Source organism: Glycine max, chromosome 7 (assembly GCF_000004515.6).
Source record: "Glycine max cultivar Williams 82 chromosome 7, Glycine_max_v4.0, whole genome shotgun sequence".
NCBI classification, from domain to species: Eukaryota; Viridiplantae; Streptophyta; class Magnoliopsida; order Fabales; family Fabaceae; genus Glycine; species Glycine max.
In genome coordinates, this window is record NC_038243.2 from 43,205,636 (window position 1) to 43,230,828 (window position 25,193).

Genomic DNA, 25,193 nt, shown 5'->3' on the forward strand with positions numbered 1-25,193 from the left:
ATATGTTTTTGAGAAGTAGAAACATTTTTGGGGAAAACATTGTCCAGCTCATGAAATGAAAGTATAACATTATCAAGCTAGTCTCGCATTGTCAAATTAATATCTTAAAATAATACAATTAAAAAAAATCTTATAAAATATAATTTGTGACTTAAAGTGATAATATTAACATATATATTTAAAGATTAAAGTAATAATAAATCTGTACATTTAAAGATTTATTTAACATCTTAAATATTTAGTTTAATTATTATAGTTTCTGTTACTAATGTGACAATGCATTACACTTTTATTCTTTTAGAGCCACAGATAATGTTTTACTCTCTCTTTTTTCTTTTTTTTATAAATGTGGAACTTTTAGAACACTTTTTATATTACATAAGAATTACAATTACAAACATGTTTGTGTGTCTGAATGAGTATTAATTTGTTTGTCTGAATAATTGTAATTATAAAAATATTTTTCATTTATTTTTATGTTATGTTTAGAGATAGTTTATAAGGACTTAAAAATGAGATGTTGGAAGTTAACTATGTAAATCACATTTCATTTAATTATTTATGAAAATGGTATTATCATTTTAACCTTCTTATTTTGTTCGATCCAAAATTATTTCATTATAAAAGAAAATATTTCATTTTTTTCCTTTTATAATCTTCCAAGCAATGCCTTGGTCCATATGATCGGTAATACTGGCATTTTGAAGTAAGGGATCATTGTCGTCAATTGATAAAATACGTTATTAAAAATGTAAGTTAGATCCAGGAGACTGAGGGTGTTAACAAAATATACCGTTAATTTAATTGATCTTTGATATTTTTATTTTTTTGCAAGGCTTTTGAGTTGAGTTTTGAGTCATGAAAGGTGAAATATTTTTGACTCTTTTGCAGACTGGTTAACGCTAAATCGTAGCATATAATTGATACAGAAATTTTAAAATATTAAATTTGGTTGTACAAAACAAAAAATGAGCGACAAATTAAAACATCTAAACGAGTTAGTTGAAAATGAGATTAAATTATTATAAATCTTCAAACAATGTGTTTTCAACTTTTAGATTTGGTTTCAAAACTTTTAAAATAGTAGTGTCTGTATCAGTAGATTGTATGAACGTGTTAAGTTAATTAATTATGTGAACTTATAGAAAGTGTATCATTGAATAGACTTAATAAATGTTTCATGAAGGGTGACTTAGTAGAAGAGAAAAATTAAAGACACACTTGAAGTTAAATGAGTAAGAAATTAGAATGTGTGTGAAATAGAGAGACTTGGAAGGATTTGTTTGTGATGATTGGGTTGAATCCAATTGGGCGATCCTACGGCAATATTCTTTTCTCTCCTGCTCAAGTCACTGCGCCTTATCTCATCCCAAGTGGTCATTCTCTATTACTGCTGTCTGCTTAAGATATTTTTATATTGCATTAAAAAAAGAGGGTAAGAGAGAGTGTGGTCCTTTTAAGTCTTTCTCTTTTTGGGATCACGCCACATATCTTCCCAAATCAGGAAACTCTTTCTCTTCTTCCGTTTCCTAGTCTCACACCCAAACCTCATGGAAGGCTCTGTCAACGAACGTCTTGATTTTGGGAAGATGGGATATGGGTATTCTTTTTTTTTTTTAATAAATTATTTATCTTTCTCATTCATTTCATTATCTTCACTCTTTTGTGTGTTTTGATGTCAGGTGCAATCATTACCGGAGAAGATGCAGGATTCGTGCTCCCTGCTGCAACGAGATCTACTCATGCCGTCACTGTCATAACGACGCTGCGGTATTTCTTTCTTTCTCCTTCAAATTTTTTGCCCTTTTGCTTTTATCTCATCTGGGTTTGTCTTGTTTTCCCAATTAGAGCTTGTTGAAGAATCCCTTTGATCGCCACGAGCTCGTTCGCCAAGATGTTAAACAAGTACCATAATACTGCTTTTCATTTCTTATTTTTTTTGCTATGAATTGGGGATAATGAGTGTGAGACTAATCCACTTTTTACATCTTTTTGCCGTTTCAGGTTGTTTGTTCAGTTTGTGACACTGAGCAACCTGTATGTATTTTTGTCAATTTTCGATTTAAAACTTGGATCATTCCTTTACTTATTTTTTGGTAGAGGGGTGGTTTGGATAAGCTCCTGATTTTATTTCTCGGCTTTTCACATTCCCTGTTGTTCCTTCTGAAGGTTGCTCAAGTTTGCACAAACTGTGGCGTCAAAATGGGAGAATACTTCTGCAACATCTGCAAATTCTTCGATGATGATGTAATGCTTCACTGAACTGAATAAATTTGCAGTGTCTGATTATTTTATACCTCTTGAATGTCATTGATCTATTTCTAGTACTTTGACCCTTATTTTTACTTTTTAGAGATGGAGTAGACTGAACTTGTTGTATGGCCCTTATTTTACTCTTTTCTGACGATGCTGACAGGCGTTTAATCAATTTGCAGGTTGAGAAAGAACAATTTCACTGTGATGATTGTGGGATCTGCAGGTGCGTTAGCTCATGCCTTGCTGTTTTCAGTATATCCTTCTGTCATGTCATGTTCACAGTTAAGTTGCATAAACTTTTGGCATTCAAACTAACTTAGTGATGATATTTGGAAACAGGGTTGGTGGTCGAGATAATTTTTTCCACTGCAAGAAGTGTGGTATGCATTTTCACCAAGGCAGCCACCATTGTAGTTTATTTATTGTTGCTTTGGCATTTCCCCTCCCTCCCCCCACCCAATTTTGGTGATGTTTCAAAATGACTATTTGCAGATTAATAGAAGACTAAAGTCTTTTCTGGGCTTGTCAATGCTTTATTTATTTTCAGAAGTACATAAGTTGATGATACTAGATAGATCTAACTCATTTAAGTAATAATAATTGATATAGGCTAAAGTTGACACCTTTGGCTAGTCAATATCAAGGAACACATTTCTAATCCAGCCCTTGATATATATCATTTAAATTTTTTGTGATTATTCAGTTTTAGTTGCTCTGTAAAGTTAAATTTCCTTTTGGTTCTGTGATTGTGAACCTCTTGTTCTTACTGCTCATTCGTTTCATGAGATTAGAGTTTGAACAGTGCACCCTCTCTAATAATAGTTTCTTCTGCATTCTTCTATGGTGGATTATTCAAGGTGTATGAATCTGGAGGCTGATTTGATAACATGTCACATTAGTTACTGAATGGAACTATTTTTTCTTTTTATTTCTTTTGGTGATAAATGAAATAAATTGCTCAATACTTTATAGTGATGAACATTTTATGATCTGCAGGATCTTGTTATGCAATTGGTCTGCGTGATAATCATTTGTGTGTGGAGAACTCCATGCGGCATCACTGTCCCATTTGTTACGAGGTGCCTGCTTCATTTCCTCCTTTTCCCTGGCTTAAGTTCTCAGCCAAACATAGAATCTCTTTTTTGTGTCATTGGGAACTTTAGATTAACATGCTATTGATGGGACTTTATTATGTTTGTGTAGTACCTTTTTGATTCATTGAAAGACACCATTGTTATGAAATGTGGTCACACAATGCACCATGAATGTTACGTAGAGATGATAAAAAATGACAAGTGAGTATCTTAAATCTTTGAGAATTCTTTGGTCTATAAACATGACATCTGCTTAACAAGTAACTTGATTTGGTACATGGCTCAGATATTGTTGTCCCATATGCTCCAAGTCAGTGATTGACATGTCTAAGACGTGGAAGAGAATTGATGAAGAGGTAGCTGATTAAATTAAAGCGCATGGATGCTTTCCTTTAATTGATTTATAGATTTTATATCATGCAATTAGCTAGTCAAGAATATTGCTTACATAAATATTCTGCTTCAGTTGAGTTAGGATTTTTTTCTGATCTTTTTATTTTCTTGTGATATTAGATTGAAGCAACTGTCATGCCTGAAGATTATCGAAACAGGAAGGTATGGTTCACTCTTTGAAATGCTTCTAATAACTACCTGTTTATCTCCAGCTGTGAATGGAAAACGAAAACCTATTATATTTGTCCAGACCTACCCTATAGCTTGGCCATGAAAGGTGCTTTTGAGCATGAATACACCTTTTTGTTCTTTATGCTTATATAAAGAAATGAAGTTGATATTTACGAGAAAGTCTACCCGAGTAATATATGGATGATGCCATTTTATTATGTAATTATAGGATGTGTTGAAATGAAACAGAATCCTCTTGCGCATATCAATTACACATGTATATATCAATATAACGAAGCATCTTCTTACCAAAAGACTCCATTGCAGGTTTGGATACTATGTAATGACTGCAATGACACAACAGAAGTTTACTTCCACATTCTTGGCCAAAAATGTGGTCACTGCAGATCATATAATACTCGTGCAGTTGCGCCTCCAGTTCTTCCCCAATGACCAGATTCTTGGGTTCAAGAAGGGAAAACTGTCAGCAGAAAATTAAAGTTAGCACCCTGTTATTATTATAGAGGGCTATTGAATTAATTGAGCATCAAAAGTGATTGGTGTATTGTGTCCTAGATAGTTTTCTTAGGTTATTCTTCCTCCAACATATGGAGTGGGATTGTTGTCTCTTGGTTATTGGGCTGGTATGAACATCTTTATACTGTAACAGAGGGAAAACATTTTTCCCGGTCATGAATTGCTGGTAATAGTGATGTATTTGATACTGGGTGATTGATTGCATTGTCAGCCATTGTGGTTCTCTATAATTTGGTCGGGATTATTTGATCCTTGTAGTTTTTCTCGCACATTGGAATAAACTGTGATCGTTAGTTTTGATCATTCTATTCCCAGCCATTATTTTACAAAAGTGGAAATAGTCATCTTTTTGTGGTTAAATTGACCATTCCCTACAGAGTTGAATGAATTGAAACTTATTATTTTTTAATGAATTCCTCTTATTTTTACTCATTTCTATTTCAATTTCATAAAATAAATTGTTGTTTTTAACAATCTACTTTCACGGATAACAATCTATTTTTAAGATTATATGAAGTTTACATGCAGGCAATTTACGACACAAAAGTTATTGCAATATGGGTAGAGCCATGGCTTTAACAGGGGAACCTGTTCATAGATTCCCTCTAGATTAGTTGATTAAAAATAGTTTGATTCAATCATAAAAATAAACTGTAGTTAAATAGGGGATTAATTTGAATGTAATTTCAAATCAAATATAGTTTGATCCTATTTTTTTATTTTTTGCAATTTAGATTAAATCGGTTATTTGATTTTGTATTTTACTTTGGAGTTTCTTTTAGAGGTATTTTATTTTAGAGTTAACGCATCAACTAATTTTTGTATATTACAATATAGTATAATTTGAATGTAATTTTGAATTACAATTTTGATACTCTTATAGTTTTAAACCTGTAATTTTAGTCCTCTTAATCCTAAATAAAAATATTTGATTTTTCTATTTTGTTAGTAGTTTTGATAAGAGTTGAACTTATAACTTTTTATTCAAAAGATAAAATAATAAATCATTATGACAATAATTTTTTTTAATTATTTTTATAAACACTATTTTATATATTATTAGACAAGAGTTATTAATTTTTTTAAAATTATAAAAAAATTATAAATTAAAAAATTAATATATAAATCTTTTTAATTTTATTTTATATATATTTTTATTATCAATGGTTTACATATTTTTATTTTTATGTTACCAATTTATAATTAAGTTACATAAATTATTTTGTAAATTAATTTTAATATATAGATTTACTATAATTATATAAACCAATAATATTATTGCATCAATTAATATGTAAACTATATAAATTACATAAATTTATTTTAATATGTAAATTATTTTTATTCTAAGTATATAAATTAATAAGATTTAATGTTTAAATTTTTAAGAAACTTGCATGTTAATATTTCCATTTTAACTATAAATTATTTGTTAATACCAATTATAAAAATCAACAAAATTACATAAATTAATATGTATATTATTTTATATAATTATTAAAAATTATGTACATTTATTTTTATATATAAATAATGCAAATTTTTATTTAATTATAAAAATTAATAAATTTTTTATTTTCAATCTTTTAGATTACTTAAATATTATTTTAAGTTCACGTATGTATAAATTACATAAAATAATTTTTTAAATAATCTACATATTAGTTGATGCATTTTTTAAAATTATAATAAAATAAGAATAATTTTTTGTTGATTTATATTAAAATAAAAATTTATAATAAAAATAAATACATATAAAATTAAATATTAAATATATTTAAATATTAAATATTTTATTTTAATTTATAGATTTTCATAATTGAAAAAATAATAACTGGTGATTAATCATGCATATAAAATAATATTTATAAAATTAACTAAATCAAACAAGTATTTTAGTGATTTATTAGTATGTCTTTAAATTAAAAGTCTTGAGTTTGATTCTTACTAAGATTTTTTTTTCAACTTTATTTAACCTTTTATCACATAATTATAAATCTTTTAACACTTATAACATGCTACATAAAGTATAATGATAAGTATGCAATTTGCTTTCATTTTATACATAAGAATTGAAAATTCAACCACATAAAAATCAATTATTTCAGTCAATGGTTTGATTAACTTTTTTTAGCTACTTTAGCAGTTTAAAATAATTTAAACGTGTTGTGAATACCCTAACAAACTATGAGTTATAAAACAATCTGGGGTAGATGACCTGAAAAACATGTATAGAAATTGATTAAATCTTCTATTTCCATCTCTTCATTCTCAACTTTTAGAGTAACAAATATTAATAATAATTCTAAAACAAGGAAAACAAAAGAAATAAGTTTTTTTTAATTATTATAATTAAGATTTTTGACTTTCAATAAGATCCTAAATAATTTTCATTCCATTAAATTAGTTATGATACTAATTTTAGTTTGAGATTTATTTATATTTAAAATTGTTGCTCTTATCTAAAAATGTATTATCCATGAATTGAATCCAATTTTTAATGAATGTAATAAAAAAATTTAAGATTTTTTTTAAAAACATCATATTATTTTTTTTATTTATAAAATATTAAAAGTCACATTTTAGTTAAAAATATTGCTGAAATAGCAAATTAAAGGGAAAAAAAAAGTTTAATTTGTATGCGAGTCCATGTTAACAAAGGTGTAGACTGTTCCACCGAACTGCTCTCTCTCGTTCTCCGCTGTTGTCTCGTAAACCCTGAACCCAAAGGGTCGTTTGTAGCTTCTTCCTCCGTAAGCCTACCGAGTTCGCCACCCGGAACCCACAACTGAGTCGTGACTCGGTTCTTTCACACTGAGCCATGCAAGTTTTCTCTAACGCTCGGCAAGCCTCTCGGCTTCTCCTCTCGCCTCATCTCCGAAGCTCGGAAGCTCCTCACTCCACCGCGCTCTCTCTCTTCTCAGGTCAGTTTCAGAAATCAAAACGTTTCCTGAAATCAGTGTTTCGATTGAACTATTTAACGATTCGTAGTTGTTGAATTAGACAGGGCTCACGCAACGTGATTCCCGGCCAGTGAACACTGATCCAATACAATGCTTCTTGTCGAAGGCTTTTTACTCTTCCGGAGTGGGTACCGTTGAAGCAACTCCATCAGGTTCTTCTTCGTTCGTTTGTTTCGTATTAATTGCTCTTCAGATTTCGTTTTCCGATGCTTGGTTTATATTATTGAATCCTGAATGCAGAGGATGTGAAGGAATTATACGACAAAATGCTTGACTCTGTAAAAGTTAAACGATCAATGCCTCCAAATGCTTGGTTGTGGTCAATGATTGCAAATTGCAAACACCAGCCCGATATTAGACTTCTCTTCGACATTTTGCAGAACCTCCGCAGATTTGTTAGTTTCTATTCATTCTCTTTCTGTTGCAAACTATTGTTGTTGTTGCTGTTTATGGTGATGATTTTTAACCTATTTTGTAAGCAGAGATTGTCGAATCTTCGAATTCATGACAATTTTAATTGCAATCTCTGTCGAGAAGTTGCTAAGGCATGTGTTCATGCAGGAGCTCTTGATTTTGGTTTGTGCACTTTACTGATGCTTCCACTTCTGTTTTTTCATTTGTGAAACTTAAAAGATTGAGATATTCCGGCTATGTGGATAAAATGTGTATACAGGAATGAAGGCTTTGTGGAAGCATAATGTCTATGGACTGACTCCAAATATTGCATCTGCTCACCATTTACTGGTATTGTTGGCATATTAATGTTCTGAATTCTTTGATTCTGTTCCAATTTTTAATTGGTAAGTTTCTGTCAATTTGCTGCAGACGAATGCTAAGAACCACAATGATACTAAACTGTTGGTGGAAGTAATGAAGCTTCTGAAGAAGAATGATTTACCATTGCAACCAGGCACAGCAGATATAGTTTTCAGGTATATTAAATTCTAACATTTTCTCATTTTTGTTTTGCAGTGAAGACTAGTCTTTTAACTAGACATTTAGTAGATATAACTATTCTTAGTTGTTTGCCTGGCAGACTCATTTCAAATCCTATTTTGTTGTTAGTTCCACAAAACAGTATATTGATTGTATGGCTATGAAGGCAACTGGTTCCTGTTTATGTGTAAGGCTATAAATCTAAAATATTACTGGTTTGTATAAATTTCCTAGATTACAAATGCAGGGATGCATTATTTATGTATCCCAAACCTTTCTTTGAAGCTTAAAGTGAAGCAAATCAGGACAAAAAGAGAGAACTTAGCTTTTTCTTTACACCTATAAAGGTTGTCTTTAGTATTGTCACTATTATGACATTAAAGCACATAAGTAGAGAAACTTATATTATCCTTATTTGGGTTAAGCCTTTTTGCTATGATGTTTTCGTTCTCTTCCATATATGCCTCTAACCTGTTACCTGGGTTGATCATTTGCAGCATTTGTTATAATACAGATGATTGGGAGTTGATTAATAAGTATGCAAAAAGATTTGTCATGGCTGGCGTAAAACTACGACAAACCTCATTGGAAACATGGATGGAATTTGCTGCCAAAAGAGGTATGCATGTTTGACTTTCCTTTTTGATTTCATATTTTTCTTGTCTGCCTAATTTTGTGAGTTTTTTTCAGCTCTAATTCAATAGCAGTTTGCCAAAGTCAATTCCTTTATTGAACATTAATTACGACATTATGGAGATTTATAAATTGTCTAGTTTCTGCTGGTTTTTAATTTTTCTTTCTTTCTTAACTTTCATCTTCGCCCGTGGTGGCAAAGCTGTTGTTTCTTAGTCCTGCAAAAAATTGAAAGAAGCCCAACAGACTACATAGATCAGGTAGTAAATGTAATTTCATAAAATGAGAAAATCAAAGTTATGAACTGGCTCTACCATTGGTATTTTTTTCACCGGAGGTTGTTGCACTTGAATTGGACCTGCATACTTTTTCTTCAAATGCATGCCCTCCAGTTAGCACAAGTGGCCAAGTCGGATTTTGGTGTTAGAATAATTTATATAACTGATTTTTGCTGTTACTCGGTGGCAATAGAAGGTAGGTGCTAACTTTGTTTAATTGGTCTAAGGAATCTGGGATACGCCATAGTTTTAGACAAATGATTTGAATTCTTCCACTTACTTTTTTTTTTATTTGATGGCTTACATTTTGGCCTAATAATATTGTGTTGGAATCTAATAATTTAGTAAATGAGCTAATTTGTAATTTAGTAATAACCAAGGTAGTATTTTAATATAAAGATGTCTGCTACTATGATTGTATACAAAACCAATATAAAAGAAGCATATAAAATATCCGTGGTAGATTTGGTTTACATGATAAACTCTTCTGGAAATATTTGAGCTTTGAGGGACGATGATCAACTGATTGTGTTCATCTGCTTGTGTCTTCTAGTAGTGAAGAACACTGGGACTTATTGCATAGTCTTAAATAAAATAGCACCGTCACTGATTTAGCAATCATGCTTAGGAAAAATAGTCCCAACCAAAATCATGCCTAGGAAAAAATTATTGTGACTTTAGTTGCTCTTTATATATCTTGTTTCCAAACTTCTATGATCAACTATATTAATGAACTCTTCAAGTATGTAAATATGATATTTCAAGGTCATGCTATAGCTTTCTAAAATCATTTCTTCCTATGCTGATTTAATCATTTATGTATTTTGTTTTCTTTTTTGTAGGAGACATTCACTCATTGTGGAAAATAGAAAAGTTGAGATCCAATTCAATGAAGCAGCACACTTTGATAACTGGGTTTTCTTGTGTCAAGGTAGCAAATCTATCTACAGTTCTACACCATTGTCTGATTTGACAATTAATTTTGATTATATTGCAGTTACCAAGTTTATATGCTATGAGTGTCCTATATAACACAAAATCTCAATGAGTTTGATTAGTAGATATCGTGCTCTGTGAAAACATCCATATTGCACAAAGTTTCTTGTGTTTTTGGCATGTTTTGATTCATTAATATGTTGTCCTTAAAAATAGTTTAGTTGCTCTTGAAAAAATGCTTAATTTTTTCAATTTGACGAACTTTATCTAATCACACATTCGTCTGATGTAAGTTGCCTGAACTCCATTTCAATGTTGATGCTTGTTTCCACTTTCCAGTAGAATTAGTTGATGGGTTGGGTCATACCAGATTTCCTAGAAAGTAAGTATAAGCTTGATTTTTATACTTTTACAGGGTCTTCTGTTGGAACGTAAACCCAGTGATGCAGTTGCTGTCATTCAAGTTCTAAATCAGGTATGGACTGTTTGTTCTTGTACATGTTTCTTTTTTGTAAATTTCTTTTCCAAAGAGTGAAACTAAGAAATGCCTCTGCAATAGGAAATAAAACAATGGGAGATAAAATTGTAAAGATATTACCCTGAAAACATTGATTAAAATAAAAATCAGTTTAGATATGAAGATACGTTAAATTAATTGATAATCAATTATATTTGAGAAAACATTTTCTTGTTGCTTTGTTTTATCTGATATGAATATTATCATTTCTGTTGATGAACTTGTGATTTAATTGAGTAGGTATGGCCTGGATGTGAGGCATTGTATTGATTTTATGATGTTAAGCCTTCACAGCTCACCTATGTTGTGTTCGTTTTGGTGACAGCTGTATTGGTTAGCATGATAAGTTCATATTTGTCTTTGCATTGTTTTGTATAAATAACTCTTCCTTCTTTTGACTCAACCGGTACTAGACCTTGTCTGATACAAAGAAGTCAGGCATCAAGGGTGAACTTCAGAAGCTTGTATCTGAGTGGCCTTTGGAAGTTATTAAGCACCAAAAAGAAGAGGACAGAAAGGTATACTATCTTGGTCGTGAAGATTTCTTCTGACATTTTGGTTCAATTGTGGTGCTATAACTCTTACAGTTGTTTTATACTTTTTGTTGGCTTTTCTGACAGGCATTAGCAGCCTCTTTGAAATCTGATATCCTTGTCATGGTTAGTGAGCTACTGAGCATGGGTCTTGAGGCAAATGTAAGTTTGGAAGACCTGGACAGAAAGGAAGATATTCCACAATAGCATGGAACTCAGAATTTGATGACATTGTGTTTCAGAATGTGCTTGTTTGTGGAGTATCTACTTACCAGGATGCTTCCTAGCCCTGGTTAGATACTGAGTCTGCGAACATAGCAAACGTTGATTACTAAATTAAAATTATTATTTTGCTTCACTTTTTACCATTTCTTATTTTCCGTACAACAAGTGGTTACGGTTTTGGTTGCATAGTAGTGGTATATCAGTAGATTATGTTGGAACAAAAATAATCTGGCATATGTCCTCTACTCTGAACTGCAAGAAATTGCTTTCACAAGTGAGAGATACAATCATGGCTTTTTAATCTCTAGTTCTAGTTCAAGTTCAAGTGGACCCTACCACAAAGGAATGCTAAGGCCTAAGAGTTGCAATTTGTGTCATCTGGTGTAACATTGAATTGTTCTACTTGAAGTCTTGAAAGAAAGTGTTTTATATTCACGGATTGTCGGCAATATGGGTTAACTTGTTTATTTAAATGCAAAATGAATGTGTGCGTAGTGACCTCTACATATGCACTCCTCTGTCAACCCAAGTTTTTTTTTTTTTGTCAAAGAACTTGGATTGAAAATATCAAAGGGCAACCCAACAATACTTACATTCAAAGATCATAGATTTCAGAAATATAATTATACACCATCTGATGAAAAACTATTCAAGGTCCGCTTCCTCTAAACAATTCAAAATAACACCCATATTTTTCTCAATCAAACCATTAATTTATCCATTGCCCAAACAAAGTTTTCACCCTGAAAACAATTGTATTTATGGCATACTCTATGCTTCATTATGGACTCTAGAGAACCACTATGTTAACTGCCGTTTTCCTTATGTTGTCGGAGCTTACTTCCTCACCGGCAATGATAGGCATTGAGTAATGACGTGGGCGGAGGGACTGTGGTAAAATGAAAGGAACAGAAAAATGTTTTTCAAAATCAACAGATGCAATTTTTGTTATCAATTTTTACTGTACACTATTTTTTTTAAAAAAAACTTTCGTATTGTGATTTTTTTTATAAAATGTATTAATTTAACAGCAATTTTGTCATTTTACCCCTAAACCTCAGAAACCTACTCGTGGTCCTGAAATAGCGAAATTGGCTATGCTATTGAATTATGCTTCTGTTTCACGTGTTCCAACACAAAACTTCAACAGTAATTGCAAATTTGTAATGCTGGATATTAGAAGGAAAAAAAAAAAAAAAAAAAGAGCAAGGGATTTATATGCCTGTGGGGTCCATCCCACGATTTGCAATGATTTGGGAAAATGACACGCCTTTCTTTAACTAACCTACCCTGATACCTTCCTTCTCAGGAAAAAAGCAAGTTAAATGGATCTCCAATTTCTTGACCAAGAAGAAGAAGAACACCCTCCCCCACCCCCCCCCCCCCCCCCCCCCCCCCCCAAAAAAAAACACACTTGAATACTGTCAACCATATAATCTGATTATTTTGCTCGTGATGTTCATCACTAGCACACATTTTGAGTTAACAGAATAATCAATGTCTCCTGCTAATTCTTCTCCCACATAATCTCTGCTCTTTATAATATATTGGTTTAGCTCCCCGTGTGTGTGTAAACAAAACACACACATGGTACCAAAATCAAACACCGTGTAGTTAATGTCCTCCGTTTAAAATAGTAAAATTAAAAGCAAGAGTTTGAACCTACAAACTCATTATTTCTCTTTTGATATTTTCAACGACAACATTTTGCACCGTCGCAGTGATTGCCAATATGAATTTCCCATTATTAACTGAGACATTTGCGGCCAAAACCTCAGCTCGGTGCTTGCAGAACACCTTCATGATTACCGTGACCAAACCGGGTCGAGGCAGGGATTGAATACCAAAGAATGCAACATTAGCAGAGACAGTAACCGTGACGGAGCAATTCATGTTGTTACCACATGCAAGCAATATCGACCCTTCTACTCCTTTCATTGACTCCTTCAACTCCTCCAGCTTTTGCTTCTTCTTCTCAAGCTCCTTAATGTACTTAATTGTCTCGTTTATAATCACTTCCCTTGTAGCCTATGTGTTCCCAAAACACAAAAAAGGGGTCATTCACAAAACTTAGTAACATTAATAAAAAGGGGTGAAAAATATCAAATATTGACATTAACATTCAAAACCCATATGACCAAAACTCACAAAACATGAAACATGGATTATTCAAAAGACAGAGAATATTGGAAAGGGCATTGATCATTGATGAACCTGAGGTAAGACACCAGGGACAGTGGTTTGAAGCTGAGTGAACATTTGAGTCATCTTCGACCTTCTTTCACGTTCCACGTTGAGGCTCTCGCAATTGGTGTGGTCCATTTTCTTAACACGCTTTCTGGGGGTGGTTGTGTTACCCGTTTCAGCATCGGTTGAAAGGTGAAGAGAAGAAGAAGAAGGTGGGATTTGAGAGAGTGGTGCCATGATAGAGTTAGTTTCAGTGTGGCCTTGCATCTTGGTCAATATGCTTCCTCACTCAATCGTCTTATGTCTTTGTATTCCTCAAGTGAATTTGAGAGAAAGAGAAAATAAAATAAAAAGTGGCGTGGTTTGATTTGGGTTTCAATCAAACTGTTAGTACAAGACAGCAGAAAAAAGATACATGCTTCCTCTTGGGAGATATTATGCCTTTATTTCTGAACCAATTATATGCACTTTGATTTTATATATTTTCACCCTTTTCTAATTTTTCTATTATCTTGTTTGTTGTCATTGTCTAAACTTACTTTAAAGGAATTTTTCTTAATTCAAGTCAAACTAATTAAGGAAAAGAGGATTGATGATGCCATTTCTATGATTCTAAAACTGTATTAATTATAATATGTAACCCAATGCAAGGGCTACACTAGCTAGCACAAAATGGTTACATTTTGTTGGAAAATAAGTAATAGGTAGTGGGTAATTGATTAGATTCCCCGTGGCCATGGCCATGGCCATGTGATAGTGACACCTTCCCATATGGTGATATATTATGATCCATGCATAGCAGAGTAACCGTATCAGTGGGAAAAAGGAGCAGAGACTAAAATAACCGACTTGTTGCCGTGCAGAAGTTGGACCCCACAAAGTGATGAACAATAAAAGCGAAAAGAGAAGTTTGTTTTGGAATAGAAGTCAAGGAAACAAAGTATAGCATAGGGAAATCACTGGGGCTGCTGTGATCACAATATCGTCTAAGGACGAAGTTGGGTACAAAAGCAATGGTCATTTATTATATTATATTAGCCTTGGTTACTTGTTGAGTGTTAGTACTACACTTGATTTAGTAGTCTTGAATTTTTGTTTTTATAATTAATGGATTTCAATCATGTTTATGAACGTCAACAAATCCATTTTCGTGCTCAAGCTTTAATTCCTTATACTTTGTGTGTCGTATTATATCAGACGAGAATGAAAAGTTTATGATTGAAGACCTCTACCTACCAGTCTGTCCCATCAAGCATTCGGAATATGTAAGGCTGATTTGAAGGACAAGCACATGCTACTTATGTTTCCCCTTTATTTGTTAGAGTTTGAAGGACAAGGACGGTCTATTTAATTTTCCCTTTATTTTCATAGCTATTGCTTTTGTAAGCTTCTCAATAATTTGGAGGAATGATAAATATTTACTCCATTTTTTTTGGTAAATAAGAGAGAGGTTGAAAGAAAAATAAAGAAAGATCTAATTAATTATTTCGTCTTTATATCTAAATAATTTTTACATTTTAGTTTTTATACAGAAATTATTTATTTTAGTCCTTATAAATACATTTTTAACTTAATTTAGTATATATATATGTTAATCCATTTAATCTTTATACTTTGGTTCACAGAGAAAAAATGTGCAGGGATCAAAATGAAATTTTTTTAGGTATAAAGACTAAAAGGTAAAGATTGTATCAGAATAAAAATTAAATGATTAATTAAATAAAAAATAAATGAATGAAAAGAAAATAATAAATACGAAAAATGATGTAATGAGAAATGAGGAGAGAAATATAAAAAAAAATGGGGTTAAAGTAAAATGAAAGAGAAAGTACATATATGTTAAATATTCTCCATAATTTTGTAGCTCTAATAAGAGGTTTTATTTGGAGTCTAAGTGCTGTTGTCAAGCTTTGAACCAATTTAGTTCTCAACAATGGGAGTTAGAGAGCCAATAATAAACACAACAGAAAATTGTAATCTTTTAGTTTGTGTTTATCAGCACGTTCAAATGCCATTAAACGGGAATGTAAGAATTATTTTGAGTCACGTTAAGTTTCATAGAAAGTGGGAAATGAGTGTTGCAAGGGAAAAACAAAACGCAACTTTTAAGAGTTGAACCAACAATTTAACTATGTTCTTGGTTAATTTGAACATTATCTAGCTCAATCAACTGCATATTTAACGAATTGAACTAATTAAAATATGACGCGAAAGTTTCATTGGTTCAATCTCTATTTTAGTTTTTAAAATATTAGAAAGTTGCATACATGCATGTCTATTATTTTACCCTTCTCCCTTTTTAGATATATGAGCATTGGCTATCCAAGCTAGGGTTACGTATATTCTAGATGAAGTCTGAAATGGGATACATTTCAGATTGGGCTTAGTGTGTAGCTTCCTAGGGATCCAGCTTTGGTCTGTGAAGCCCATTATATGTATGCGCCATCCATCTAATTTGGGCGAGCTGAAGAACAGATCTTGATCCACAGCCATAATAATATTATTTTACAATTACTTGCAATTACATCTATAAATAATTTTTGTAGACTCATTCAATTTGATAGTTAAATAAATTTTGTATAGCTATTCAAGTCCAAATTTTGCCGAACACACTGAATAGTTAATTTGGAGCAGAACAACTTTCTACACAAGTGTCTTATATATAATGTAGACTGGAACCTGAGTTGAGGACTCATGACAACGATTAATATTCTCACACATATTACAGCAACAATTAAAGATCTCAAGATAAAATGTTGGATAATAAATAACACTTGGTTTATTAATTTATCGACTAAGTTCTCCGATGAAGCCTCACCACAGGAATAACCACGAGCAAGAGGAATGCTAATGATCCAATCAGTGACACACCAATCGAAGCAGCCATTTGATCACAAAATTTCCCAAAGACATTGCACACCTTGTTCCAATTCACATGAGAGTTTCCTTTGTAGCCAAGGATACCGACTGCCGCAGCGGCGCCGTTGCCGGAAAAGAGCAAAGCCACCATGAATGTGTCGAGAACAGCGATCAATGTCCACAAGCCTTTGCTTTTACCTCTGTTTACGAGGGCAAGGAGTAGAGACATGGCTGCATACGTGCATGCTATTGCATTGGTCACCAGAAAGTACCTAGTACGTCAAAATATTGTTGTAGATATAGTGTTAATCACTGCTATAAACTAAAGCACTCAGGATTTTCATAATTTGAATGCATGATCAATGCACTTACAATTGGTGATTTAATTTGAAGAAGAATAATCTTATTATAATTTGTTTTTTAATATATAAACTCCTTAATAATGATAACTTCGATCCATTGTTTGAAGTCAAAGTCAACCATATCGGCCAAACTGCAACCATAAATGCCAGCATTAAAATGGCAGATGAGAAGCTTTCAAGTACTATCATATACTATTAAATTAAAGCAAAAACTAACCAAGACTTTAAAAGTATAACATATAATGTGCTCAATAGATTCTGTTATACTGTACTTTCTAACTCGTATTATTGCCAAGATTTTTAGCATAATAATATGTTGTATCCAACTAATTTCTTTCCTCTTTTTTTTTTTTTTTGAATGAAATGATCCTTTGTACCACACAGAACATTAACTTTTGGAGCTACCATATTGCCAATAATAATGAAGATGGAAAACCTGTAATTAATTTAATTATATTCATATGATATAAAATATAAATAAATCGAAAATGAAACACGACTTATTTATTTGTTTTCTTAATTAAGTATAACCTTGCTATTATTTTTGTTTGAAAGTAAACTATAAAAAAATGCAATTAGTTTTTATTACTAAACAATAACCCAATGAATATCAAATTAAAATCCTCCCCCACTCCATATATATTGTATATTTTTCTTTTGTTTGATTATAATAATAATAATAATAATAATAATAATAATGATATTTTTCACCTCAAATTTTATACTTTACACCCTACCTCCAACACAAATTATATTATGAATTAAATCTATTATTTTTCTTTCTTCCAATTTCTCATTTGTCCCTTTCCTCCCAAAGTATATAACTATATACATACATCATTACATTTAAGAACATCAGGCTACATCTTAAAGGGTTGTATTGCTTGGTTTTCTAAAAATGTAATATGACGTGTAAAATGAATTGCTTGCAGAATCAACTACAGCGAAGATAGAAAAAAACGGGATCCTAGTTGAGGCGGATCCATAAAGAAAGAGAAAATTGAAGGTACAAAAAACAAAGCTATTTCTAAGAATATGATGGGAAAAAAATACTATTTTTCAGGACAATAATTTGCAAATTGACATATTAGCTAGCGTCATGTTATAATCATCGTTTGAAGCTTGGCACTATAGTTACGCATCATTTGGTGATTCAAAGAGCGAAAAGATTTGATTATTTTCTTCAAAGAATCCTTAGTTTCAACGTAGTATTTTTTTTCTTTATCTCTCTCTATATATCATCTATCATATTTAGATTTATTTCTCTTTTCGTCACAAGCTAAGTATCAAATAACTTATTAGTGTTCACCACTCAATTTTGCTCATAATATATAATAGGGACACAGAGTGACTTCATGTCAAGAGTATATATAAAAAAGGTGTTTGTTAGAAGAAGTATTCCTAATTAACATGGAGAAATCATTTGATTAATGATACAACGAATAAAAAACCTGACTAATGATATAGATTCACCAATTAAAGCATTAATTAGTGACTGATATAGATGACAAAGTGGCAACAATTGGTGATTAACATGCAGGAAGAAGAAAGAAAACTGAACGTACGGCGCCATAGAATATTTGGAAATCCAGTGTTTAATAGGTACGTAAGATCCATACAAGAAGATTGTTAATTAGTGGAAAGAAAGAAAGAAAGAAAAAGAGCTTACACAAAGGCAGACATTTGGTGCCACTTAGCAGTAAGAGGAACGTTCAAAGGTGGAAAAGAATCTGAAAGCTGGATGGGAACAAGCTTTGTCTGCTTATCGACCGCAATGACTATAGCAGCGACAAGAGTAACTGTGAAGGCCAACAGCCTCAGAAGCAAATCACAGACACCTACTACTGCAACTGGTTTTGCCACCATCACTTCTCTTTCTTTGCTCTCAACCCCCTCCATCCTATTCCTAACAACACACAAAACTTTATTACAACACAAGCACGGATGCGTCTTAAATACTACTACTCATGTCATGACATAAGGGGGATTTTCATTTTCCAAGTAACTTGCTCCAAAGAAAGTGGAAAATCTGGAAAAGAATACTCTGGCAATATAAGGTATTAAAAATAATATATACCAGCAGATTTTTTTTTTCTTTCCACAGGTAGGCTGTTGGCAGTTTGGAATTTCTTTAGGGTCATTAATTTTGGATAGGTAAGTGCTTTCTCTATACTCAATTATAAGCCAAAACCAACAAGTAGTTAAAAAAAGGCATTCGATTTTCTTAATTAAAATTTCGGATTAGAGTGTTATAAATGAAAAACATATCCTTTGAAGATAAGATTCTATTAAATTAAAAGTGATAAGAAAAATTTCAAGTGAAGATTGGCAAGATCAATTAATATTTTGCACTAATAACATAATTAACAAAAAAATTATAAACTAACAAACACAGTTTTAGTGAATTGAAATATAATCAAATTTTAATTACTTTTATTCTATTTAATGATATCATAAAAAATATCCTTTAATAAATTAAAATTCTATTTTCAACGACTATTTTTTATTCTTAATATTAAGTTTCAATAAATAATATTTTATAAATAAAAGTATTATTTTTAAATATGATTAGAATAACTAAATAATATTAACCAATTTTTTTAATTAATATTAAAACTAGTTAATTTTGTTTACGTTTTAGTTTGGAGAAAATAATTTTTCTTTCGGTATTTTTATATATGTTGTTATTTTAGATGCTAAATTTCGTTTAGTATAAAATTGTTTCAGTTTAATTCATAATCTCAAATTTAAATATTCGCTATACAATTAATTTGAATATTAAAAAAAGGGCTTTTCAGTTTATACTTTGTAATAGTTCTTTTGAATTTGAGCATAACTACTTTTTATAAAGATGTATGTGTTCTTTAAAAAAATAAAAAATGAAAAGAACAGAGTGAAATTTGATGAACTGATTAGAATGTCCGGCTATATTTAAACATATATATTTTTTAATTATATAAGAATGTGTAAGTGATTACTATACCACTTTATTCCTTCATTACTAGTCTATATATATTTAGTATAATTCAATTGTAATGTACCGATGATGGTGCAATTTTTTTTAACTAATCATATATTATTATATGTACTCAAATTGTTGAATTTTATTAAATTTATTTAACAAAATATATTTAAAATAGTTTATAATTAATTGACATTTTACAATAAAATATATGAAAATTAAATATGTTTAAAATTTTGGTTATATTTTATCTGATAGTGTGTGTAATCGTTCTGTGTGAGGAATGCTACTTAGGCCTAATGGGAAGGCATTTAAGACGAAAAATAAATGATGCAATAATTATAACACGTTGTTGTAGGCTGTAGCTGTCGACAAGCAGTAATTAGCGCAAGAGAGTAGGCAAGCCAAGCAACTGATATGATATCAATGCTTCACAAATATTTCCAACTTGTCAACTATAACACACCCCCAAATAATCGCACTCCATTTTTTTTTAGTCACTATGGCTATGCTTGATTTGCATGTGGGGAATCTCCAAACTCCTTCAAAGAAAAAAAATAAATTTAATATCATTTTTTTAAAAAAAAATGTTTAAGACTAAAATTTAATTTAAAAACTTAGTTTGAGAGAAACAATTATTGAAATACTTTTATAAATGGTAATCTAAACATACACATGCATTGTAAATGTATACACTATTTTTCTTGTAATAGCATTATTTTCTTTAATTTCACTCATCATTGAACATTTGGGGGTGATGACAATATTCGGGTCCGTATATATTGACTCATGTGAAAAAATGCCCTGTGTACCTACACAAATAACAACTTTCAGTTCGATGACTATACTTAGAACTAAGTTCCGTACCCATGTTTTCGGTTAAATAAAATATCGTATATTTTAAAATAGTTTTCTTTTGAATTAAGACTTTTGGAGTACCTATTAATGTATTTATAGACTTTTTTTATCATATTATTTATAGATATTGAGGAAAAGAGTAAGACTATTTTAGTAAATTTTTACTAATTAAGTTATTTATTAGTTTTTTAATATGTGTGAAAAAATATAAACGTTAATTAATTTGAAATGGAAATAGCATTTGATATTATTAAAATTCTCAATCAAAAATTAATTTTCTAAGTGGATGCATTTTATCAACTAAAGTGCACATTCTTATTTTAGAGGCTCAAATCCATTAAAAAAAAGTGTGTGTGTGCAGGCAATCTTACAAATTGATTTTTTGTTATTATTAAATTTTCAAATAATACATGGTGACTTAATTGCATCACCTAAGTTTTCCGAAATAATACATACCTGTCAACTACTTCATTTAAATGTTGTATAGATCTTTTCATATGTGGCTGCTTCGTCTGTATCCATGATCCCTTTGTATTAAGGATATCCCGAGAGAGGGTCCTGCTCGTAACCCTTTTTCTTTTTGTGATCAGTACCAATAACTGTTCTATACAATTTTATTGCATTTGTCCTCTGTCTCTCAAAAGCTATATTAGTTTTAATTTTTAAGTTCTACAAAAAAAAAGACTATACTATAAAATAATTTTATTAATGTTCTTATTTGTTAACTAAAAGGTTATTACATTCATTTTTATATTTTCACGATATTAAATTTATTAACAAGTTTTATTATTTTTTAAAATTGTCCTTACTATTAGAAAAATATTATTTGTAAAATAAGTTGTATAACAAATTTTGCAACTAAAAAAGAGAATGAGAGGTAAGTATAAGATGCATGTAATAAATAATGTAATCAAGCTAGAGATAGAGCTGGATGCAAAAAAAAAAAATATTAATGTTTAAATTATTGTATGATCAGTAACACAACTCTTAAGAGATTATTGAAATTCTTAATCTCACTTATTTCATTTAATTACTTTTTATCTAATCAATTAATTTAAAGAGAGAATATTAATTATGTAGTTGATTTTATTAATTTGTGTCAATTAATCATTTTCTTCACTACTCATAAAGAGAGAGAAAATGTCTTATTAAGAAAAATAAAATAAATAAAGGTATTTTAATAAATAAAAAAAGGCAACAATTATTTGAAACAAAAATCCTATAAGAAGAGAGAGAAACAGATTTGTTAAAAGTTGTTTTATGGAGCGAAGTAATATAACAAGAATGTTTTATTAAACAGCGAAGGCAAAAGCGGTAGCAACGGCTAAAGCTGCATGCAATGCAAGGTAAGCATAATTGAACTCCACAAATTTAGTTTGATATACGAATCTGGGTATGTTGATTTGTCAACGCAAACAAGGTCACAATCCCTTTCTTTCTTCTTTTTTCCACGCATTTATGATCAACGGAAATGGCTGAGAGCAGGTCAATAGATTTTTATGACCATTACGCAACAACGGGATCAGCCCCGCTCTTATTTATTAATTATTATCATGTTAAATAATTCATTGTTCATCACGGTGAAATATAGAGGATTAATTATACAAGATTTCTCAACTTAACTTTTGATTTTGAATTCGATTTTTAAATAATTAAAAATAAAATTATTTTACAGCTCGTCTGCTGATTTTCTTTTTTTTTTGTACCGTTCATCCTACTTGACTAGAATTACTTCCCATAAATAATTTAGTTTCTACAAAATAAAAAAATAGAAATAATAATTATGCACTGTAGATCCCAAACACCTAATAGCAGTCGGTGGTAGCTGTTCAATCGTCGGGATAGGCTCAAACCGATGTCCATGTTACATTGATATTGTGGTATTTGAATTTTATACCTCTCATTTGAATCTTACATCTTTCAAAACAAGTTAAATGGACAAAAATGTCCTATTCTTTTTCTTCTGTCTTCTTCCTCTGGGAATGCGTGCCAACCCTTCAATCCGGGCTGCTTCGTCCTTTACCGCGCCACCGCACCACTGCACCAGAAAGAAAATCATTGATGTAAAAGCTTATGAAATAGTTGTTGTTTTGGAAGTATATATTTAGAATTTTTTTATTATGGAATAAATATTTTAAAAGTGTATATATATCATGGAATATCTATTTCATAATAAAAAAAATTATATTTCAAAATAGTTGTTTTATAATATATACATGTACTTTCAAAGCAAGTATTTCATAATAGAAAAAAAAATTCCTTTCTGAATAACTATTCCACATATTTTGGAATGTGATGTTTTCTATTATGAAATAATTATTTCATAATACATATATATTTTCAAAATAATTATTCTATAATAGAATTCTTTTTTTCTAGAAAAATTATTCCAGAAAAGTTATTATATAATATGATTTTTTTATTATGAAATAAGTATTCTATAATACATATATACACTTTTAAAACATCTATTTTGCAATAGAAAAATTCTTTTAAAAAAATTCTTTTAAAATGAAATTTTTTCTATTATAAAATAGTTTTTCCAAAATATATATATATATATATATATATATATATATATATATATATATATATATATATATATATATATATATATATATACTTTTGAACAACTAACTATTGCGTAATAAAAAATAATTTGGAATAAGTTTTTTATTATGAAATAGTTATTTCATAATATATATAACACTTCTGGAATAACTATTTTATAATAGAAGCTTTAGATCAACGATTTTCTTTTTAGCTGTCGTGTGATGACGGTGTGTGGTGTAATGGTCGGGACACGGTGGTGCTGTTTGGATTTGTGATTTTTGTGACGATGGATGGTGTGTGTGATGCAGCAGCACTGGTGGGTGACAAATTTTTTTTTCCTTCTCCCTTTATCCTTTCGCAAATATAGGACCAATTTTATATTTTTTTATATATATAATTTACAAATATTAATTACCGTGAGATCTATTGTCTTAAAATTAATTTTTAATATGATTTTCCACCAAATTATTCAGATGGTATCCACGTATTTGTCTTCTAATTAAGTCCAATAGTAGATTAGCAGTATCATTAGTGTATGTCAAACTTTCAACCTTCACGAAACTTCAGTTTCTTACCAGTGGTGAAGACTAAGACGCACAGCTAACATTATTTTCCACTTCGAGTTTACCTGTAAGTTGGGTAAGCTGAAGTTCTTCATAATTGATCACCGGAATGTAGCAAAACAAAGTCCAAAATTCATGTTAACTAATAATTAACTTCTCCTCTGACTATCTGGCATCCAATTAATTAACGCAAAAAATCTACAAAAAAGGAAGCCGAACATATAAGTAGAAGATACACATTTGATACTGAAAGCGATTGTGAATCTGGATATGCAAATTAAATAATTTTGTTTTCTTTTTCTTCCGGAGTTATTTAACCCGAATTCTCAAACAAATGAAATGTGAATACGAATTCCTGGTCAACTTTCTTGCCTATCTGAACGCATCGGGTAAATTAATTGATTAATTTGTGTGTCCTTATATCGAATGATTATTTAAGATAGGAGACTTGGTCATTTGGCTGAATATGACCAAAACCAGTTGTTAATTCAATTGCGTTGTCGTTCAACTATGACGAGGATTAATATACATGACACGTACGTGTATGGAAGATATATAGAACTTATCCCACTGTGACGTTATGCATACAACATTCATCAATGTTCTTTATTTGAACTACGCATCATTGAATTCGTGAAGGTTCGATCTGTTGGAAAATGGTCATACTCTCCGTATTTCAAATTGAAAGTCTAGCAAACGATGCACACAAAAGTTGGCCAAGTCTGAACTCAAAGATTAGCAGAAACTATAGTTAAATGCATATTTGAATTTATATATGATGGAGGAAAAGAAAAGAGAAAAAAATTTGAAAGAAAAAGGAGATTCTTTTATTCTTTTTCACTTTATTTGGACCAAATATTTAGTCTCTTTTTTTTAATTATATATTTAAAGAACCATAGAATGGTAGAAGATTGATAGCGTGTTAAATCATGGAGTACGCAGCATCATTAGCTTTAGTTAGGTTCCGATGTTTCACAGAAAGTTTTGTGTGATTGATTGAACATATTATTAGATCCTTTCTTCACTTAAGGATAAAATATAAAAATAATCAAAAGACATGATATTGATAAAATTAAGCAAAAGAATTGCTCCGGCTAACCCTTCCTCTATATGACCCACCAAAAATATCTCAAAGGAAAAAGAAAAGAGAACCTTCAAGAATGTGGAGCAGCTGGCTACACGCAATTTACTCTCCATATATAATTTCTACATAGTAATTAAGTTGAGATTAAATTGTGTCCAATTGAATTTAGCCATGGCTAATAACTCTACATTGCTCTATAATGCAAGTATGTAATACTTTACCAACAAGTTATTGATGTGAATGATTCTAGGCTCGATGTTCTTTAGTAAGAATTTGGATTTAAATTTTATAGA

The 25,193-nt window shown here is 30.6% G+C and overlaps 4 protein-coding genes across 4 annotated transcripts; 2 read left to right on the forward strand and 2 right to left on the reverse strand.

Moving 5' to 3' along the window:
* The first annotated feature begins 1,438 nt into the window (after positions 1-1,438).
* LOC100792038 (RING finger and CHY zinc finger domain-containing protein 1-like) lies at positions 1,439-4,806 on the forward strand. The gene is made up of 12 exons (NM_001254573.3): positions 1,439-1,600; positions 1,683-1,770; positions 1,849-1,905; positions 2,005-2,037; positions 2,170-2,247; positions 2,436-2,479; positions 2,596-2,636; positions 3,253-3,335; positions 3,460-3,551; positions 3,637-3,706; positions 3,864-3,905; positions 4,242-4,806. Exons 1-12 carry the CDS (start codon positions 1,551-1,553, stop codon positions 4,365-4,367), a joined length of 804 nt encoding a protein of 267 aa, NP_001241502.1. The 5' UTR covers positions 1,439-1,550; the 3' UTR covers positions 4,368-4,806.
* Positions 4,807-7,091: 2,285 nt separating this feature from the next.
* On the forward strand, positions 7,092-11,907 carry LOC100792566 (uncharacterized). Its single transcript, XM_003529542.4, has 11 exons — positions 7,092-7,375; positions 7,459-7,566; positions 7,655-7,809; positions 7,897-7,990; positions 8,088-8,158; positions 8,240-8,346; positions 8,848-8,969; positions 10,104-10,192; positions 10,613-10,672; positions 11,128-11,232; positions 11,335-11,907. Exons 1-11 carry the CDS (start codon positions 7,273-7,275, stop codon positions 11,452-11,454), a joined length of 1,134 nt encoding a protein of 377 aa, XP_003529590.1. The 5' UTR covers positions 7,092-7,272; the 3' UTR covers positions 11,455-11,907.
* A 1,220-nt stretch (positions 11,908-13,127) lies between these two features.
* LOC102670256 (uncharacterized) lies at positions 13,128-14,079 on the reverse strand. The gene is made up of 2 exons (XM_006583977.4): positions 13,687-14,079; positions 13,128-13,500 (listed from the first exon to the last, which is right to left on the reverse strand). Exons 1-2 carry the CDS (start codon positions 13,924-13,926, stop codon positions 13,135-13,137), a joined length of 606 nt encoding a protein of 201 aa, XP_006584040.1. The 5' UTR covers positions 13,927-14,079; the 3' UTR covers positions 13,128-13,134.
* A 2,178-nt stretch (positions 14,080-16,257) lies between these two features.
* Positions 16,258-18,926, reverse strand: LOC100793096 (CASP-like protein 6-like). Its single transcript, NM_001252737.2, is given in 2 exon segments — positions 16,258-16,790; positions 18,550-18,926. Coding segments are annotated over 2 exon segments (567 nt in total). The 5' UTR covers positions 18,780-18,926; the 3' UTR covers positions 16,258-16,453.
* Positions 18,927-25,193: the final 6,267 nt, after the last annotated feature.

Excerpts from the sequence above, each read along its gene's own strand:
- LOC100792038 (NM_001254573.3), top strand. The coding sequence starts at position 1,551 with ATGGAAGGCTCTGTCAACGAACGTCTTGATTTTGGGAAGATGGGATAT. Across the intron at positions 2,248-2,435 it reads GCAAATTCTTCGATGATGAT|GTTGAGAAAGAACAATTTCA; the intron begins GTAATGCTTCAC and ends ATCAATTTGCAG. Across the intron at positions 3,906-4,241 it reads AAGATTATCGAAACAGGAAG|GTTTGGATACTATGTAATGA; the intron begins GTATGGTTCACT and ends ACTCCATTGCAG.
- LOC100792566 (XM_003529542.4), top strand. The coding sequence starts at position 7,273 with ATGCAAGTTTTCTCTAACGCTCGGCAAGCCTCTCGGCTTCTCCTCTCG. Across the intron at positions 7,991-8,087 it reads TGCAGGAGCTCTTGATTTTG|GAATGAAGGCTTTGTGGAAG; the intron begins GTTTGTGCACTT and ends ATGTGTATACAG. Across the intron at positions 8,347-8,847 it reads ACAGCAGATATAGTTTTCAG|CATTTGTTATAATACAGATG; the intron begins GTATATTAAATT and ends GATCATTTGCAG.
- LOC102670256 (XM_006583977.4), bottom strand. The coding sequence starts at position 13,926 with ATGCAAGGCCACACTGAAACTAACTCTATCATGGCACCACTCTCTCAA. Across the intron at positions 13,501-13,686 it reads TCCCTGGTGTCTTACCTCAG|GCTACAAGGGAAGTGATTAT; the intron begins GTTCATCAATGA and ends GGGAACACATAG.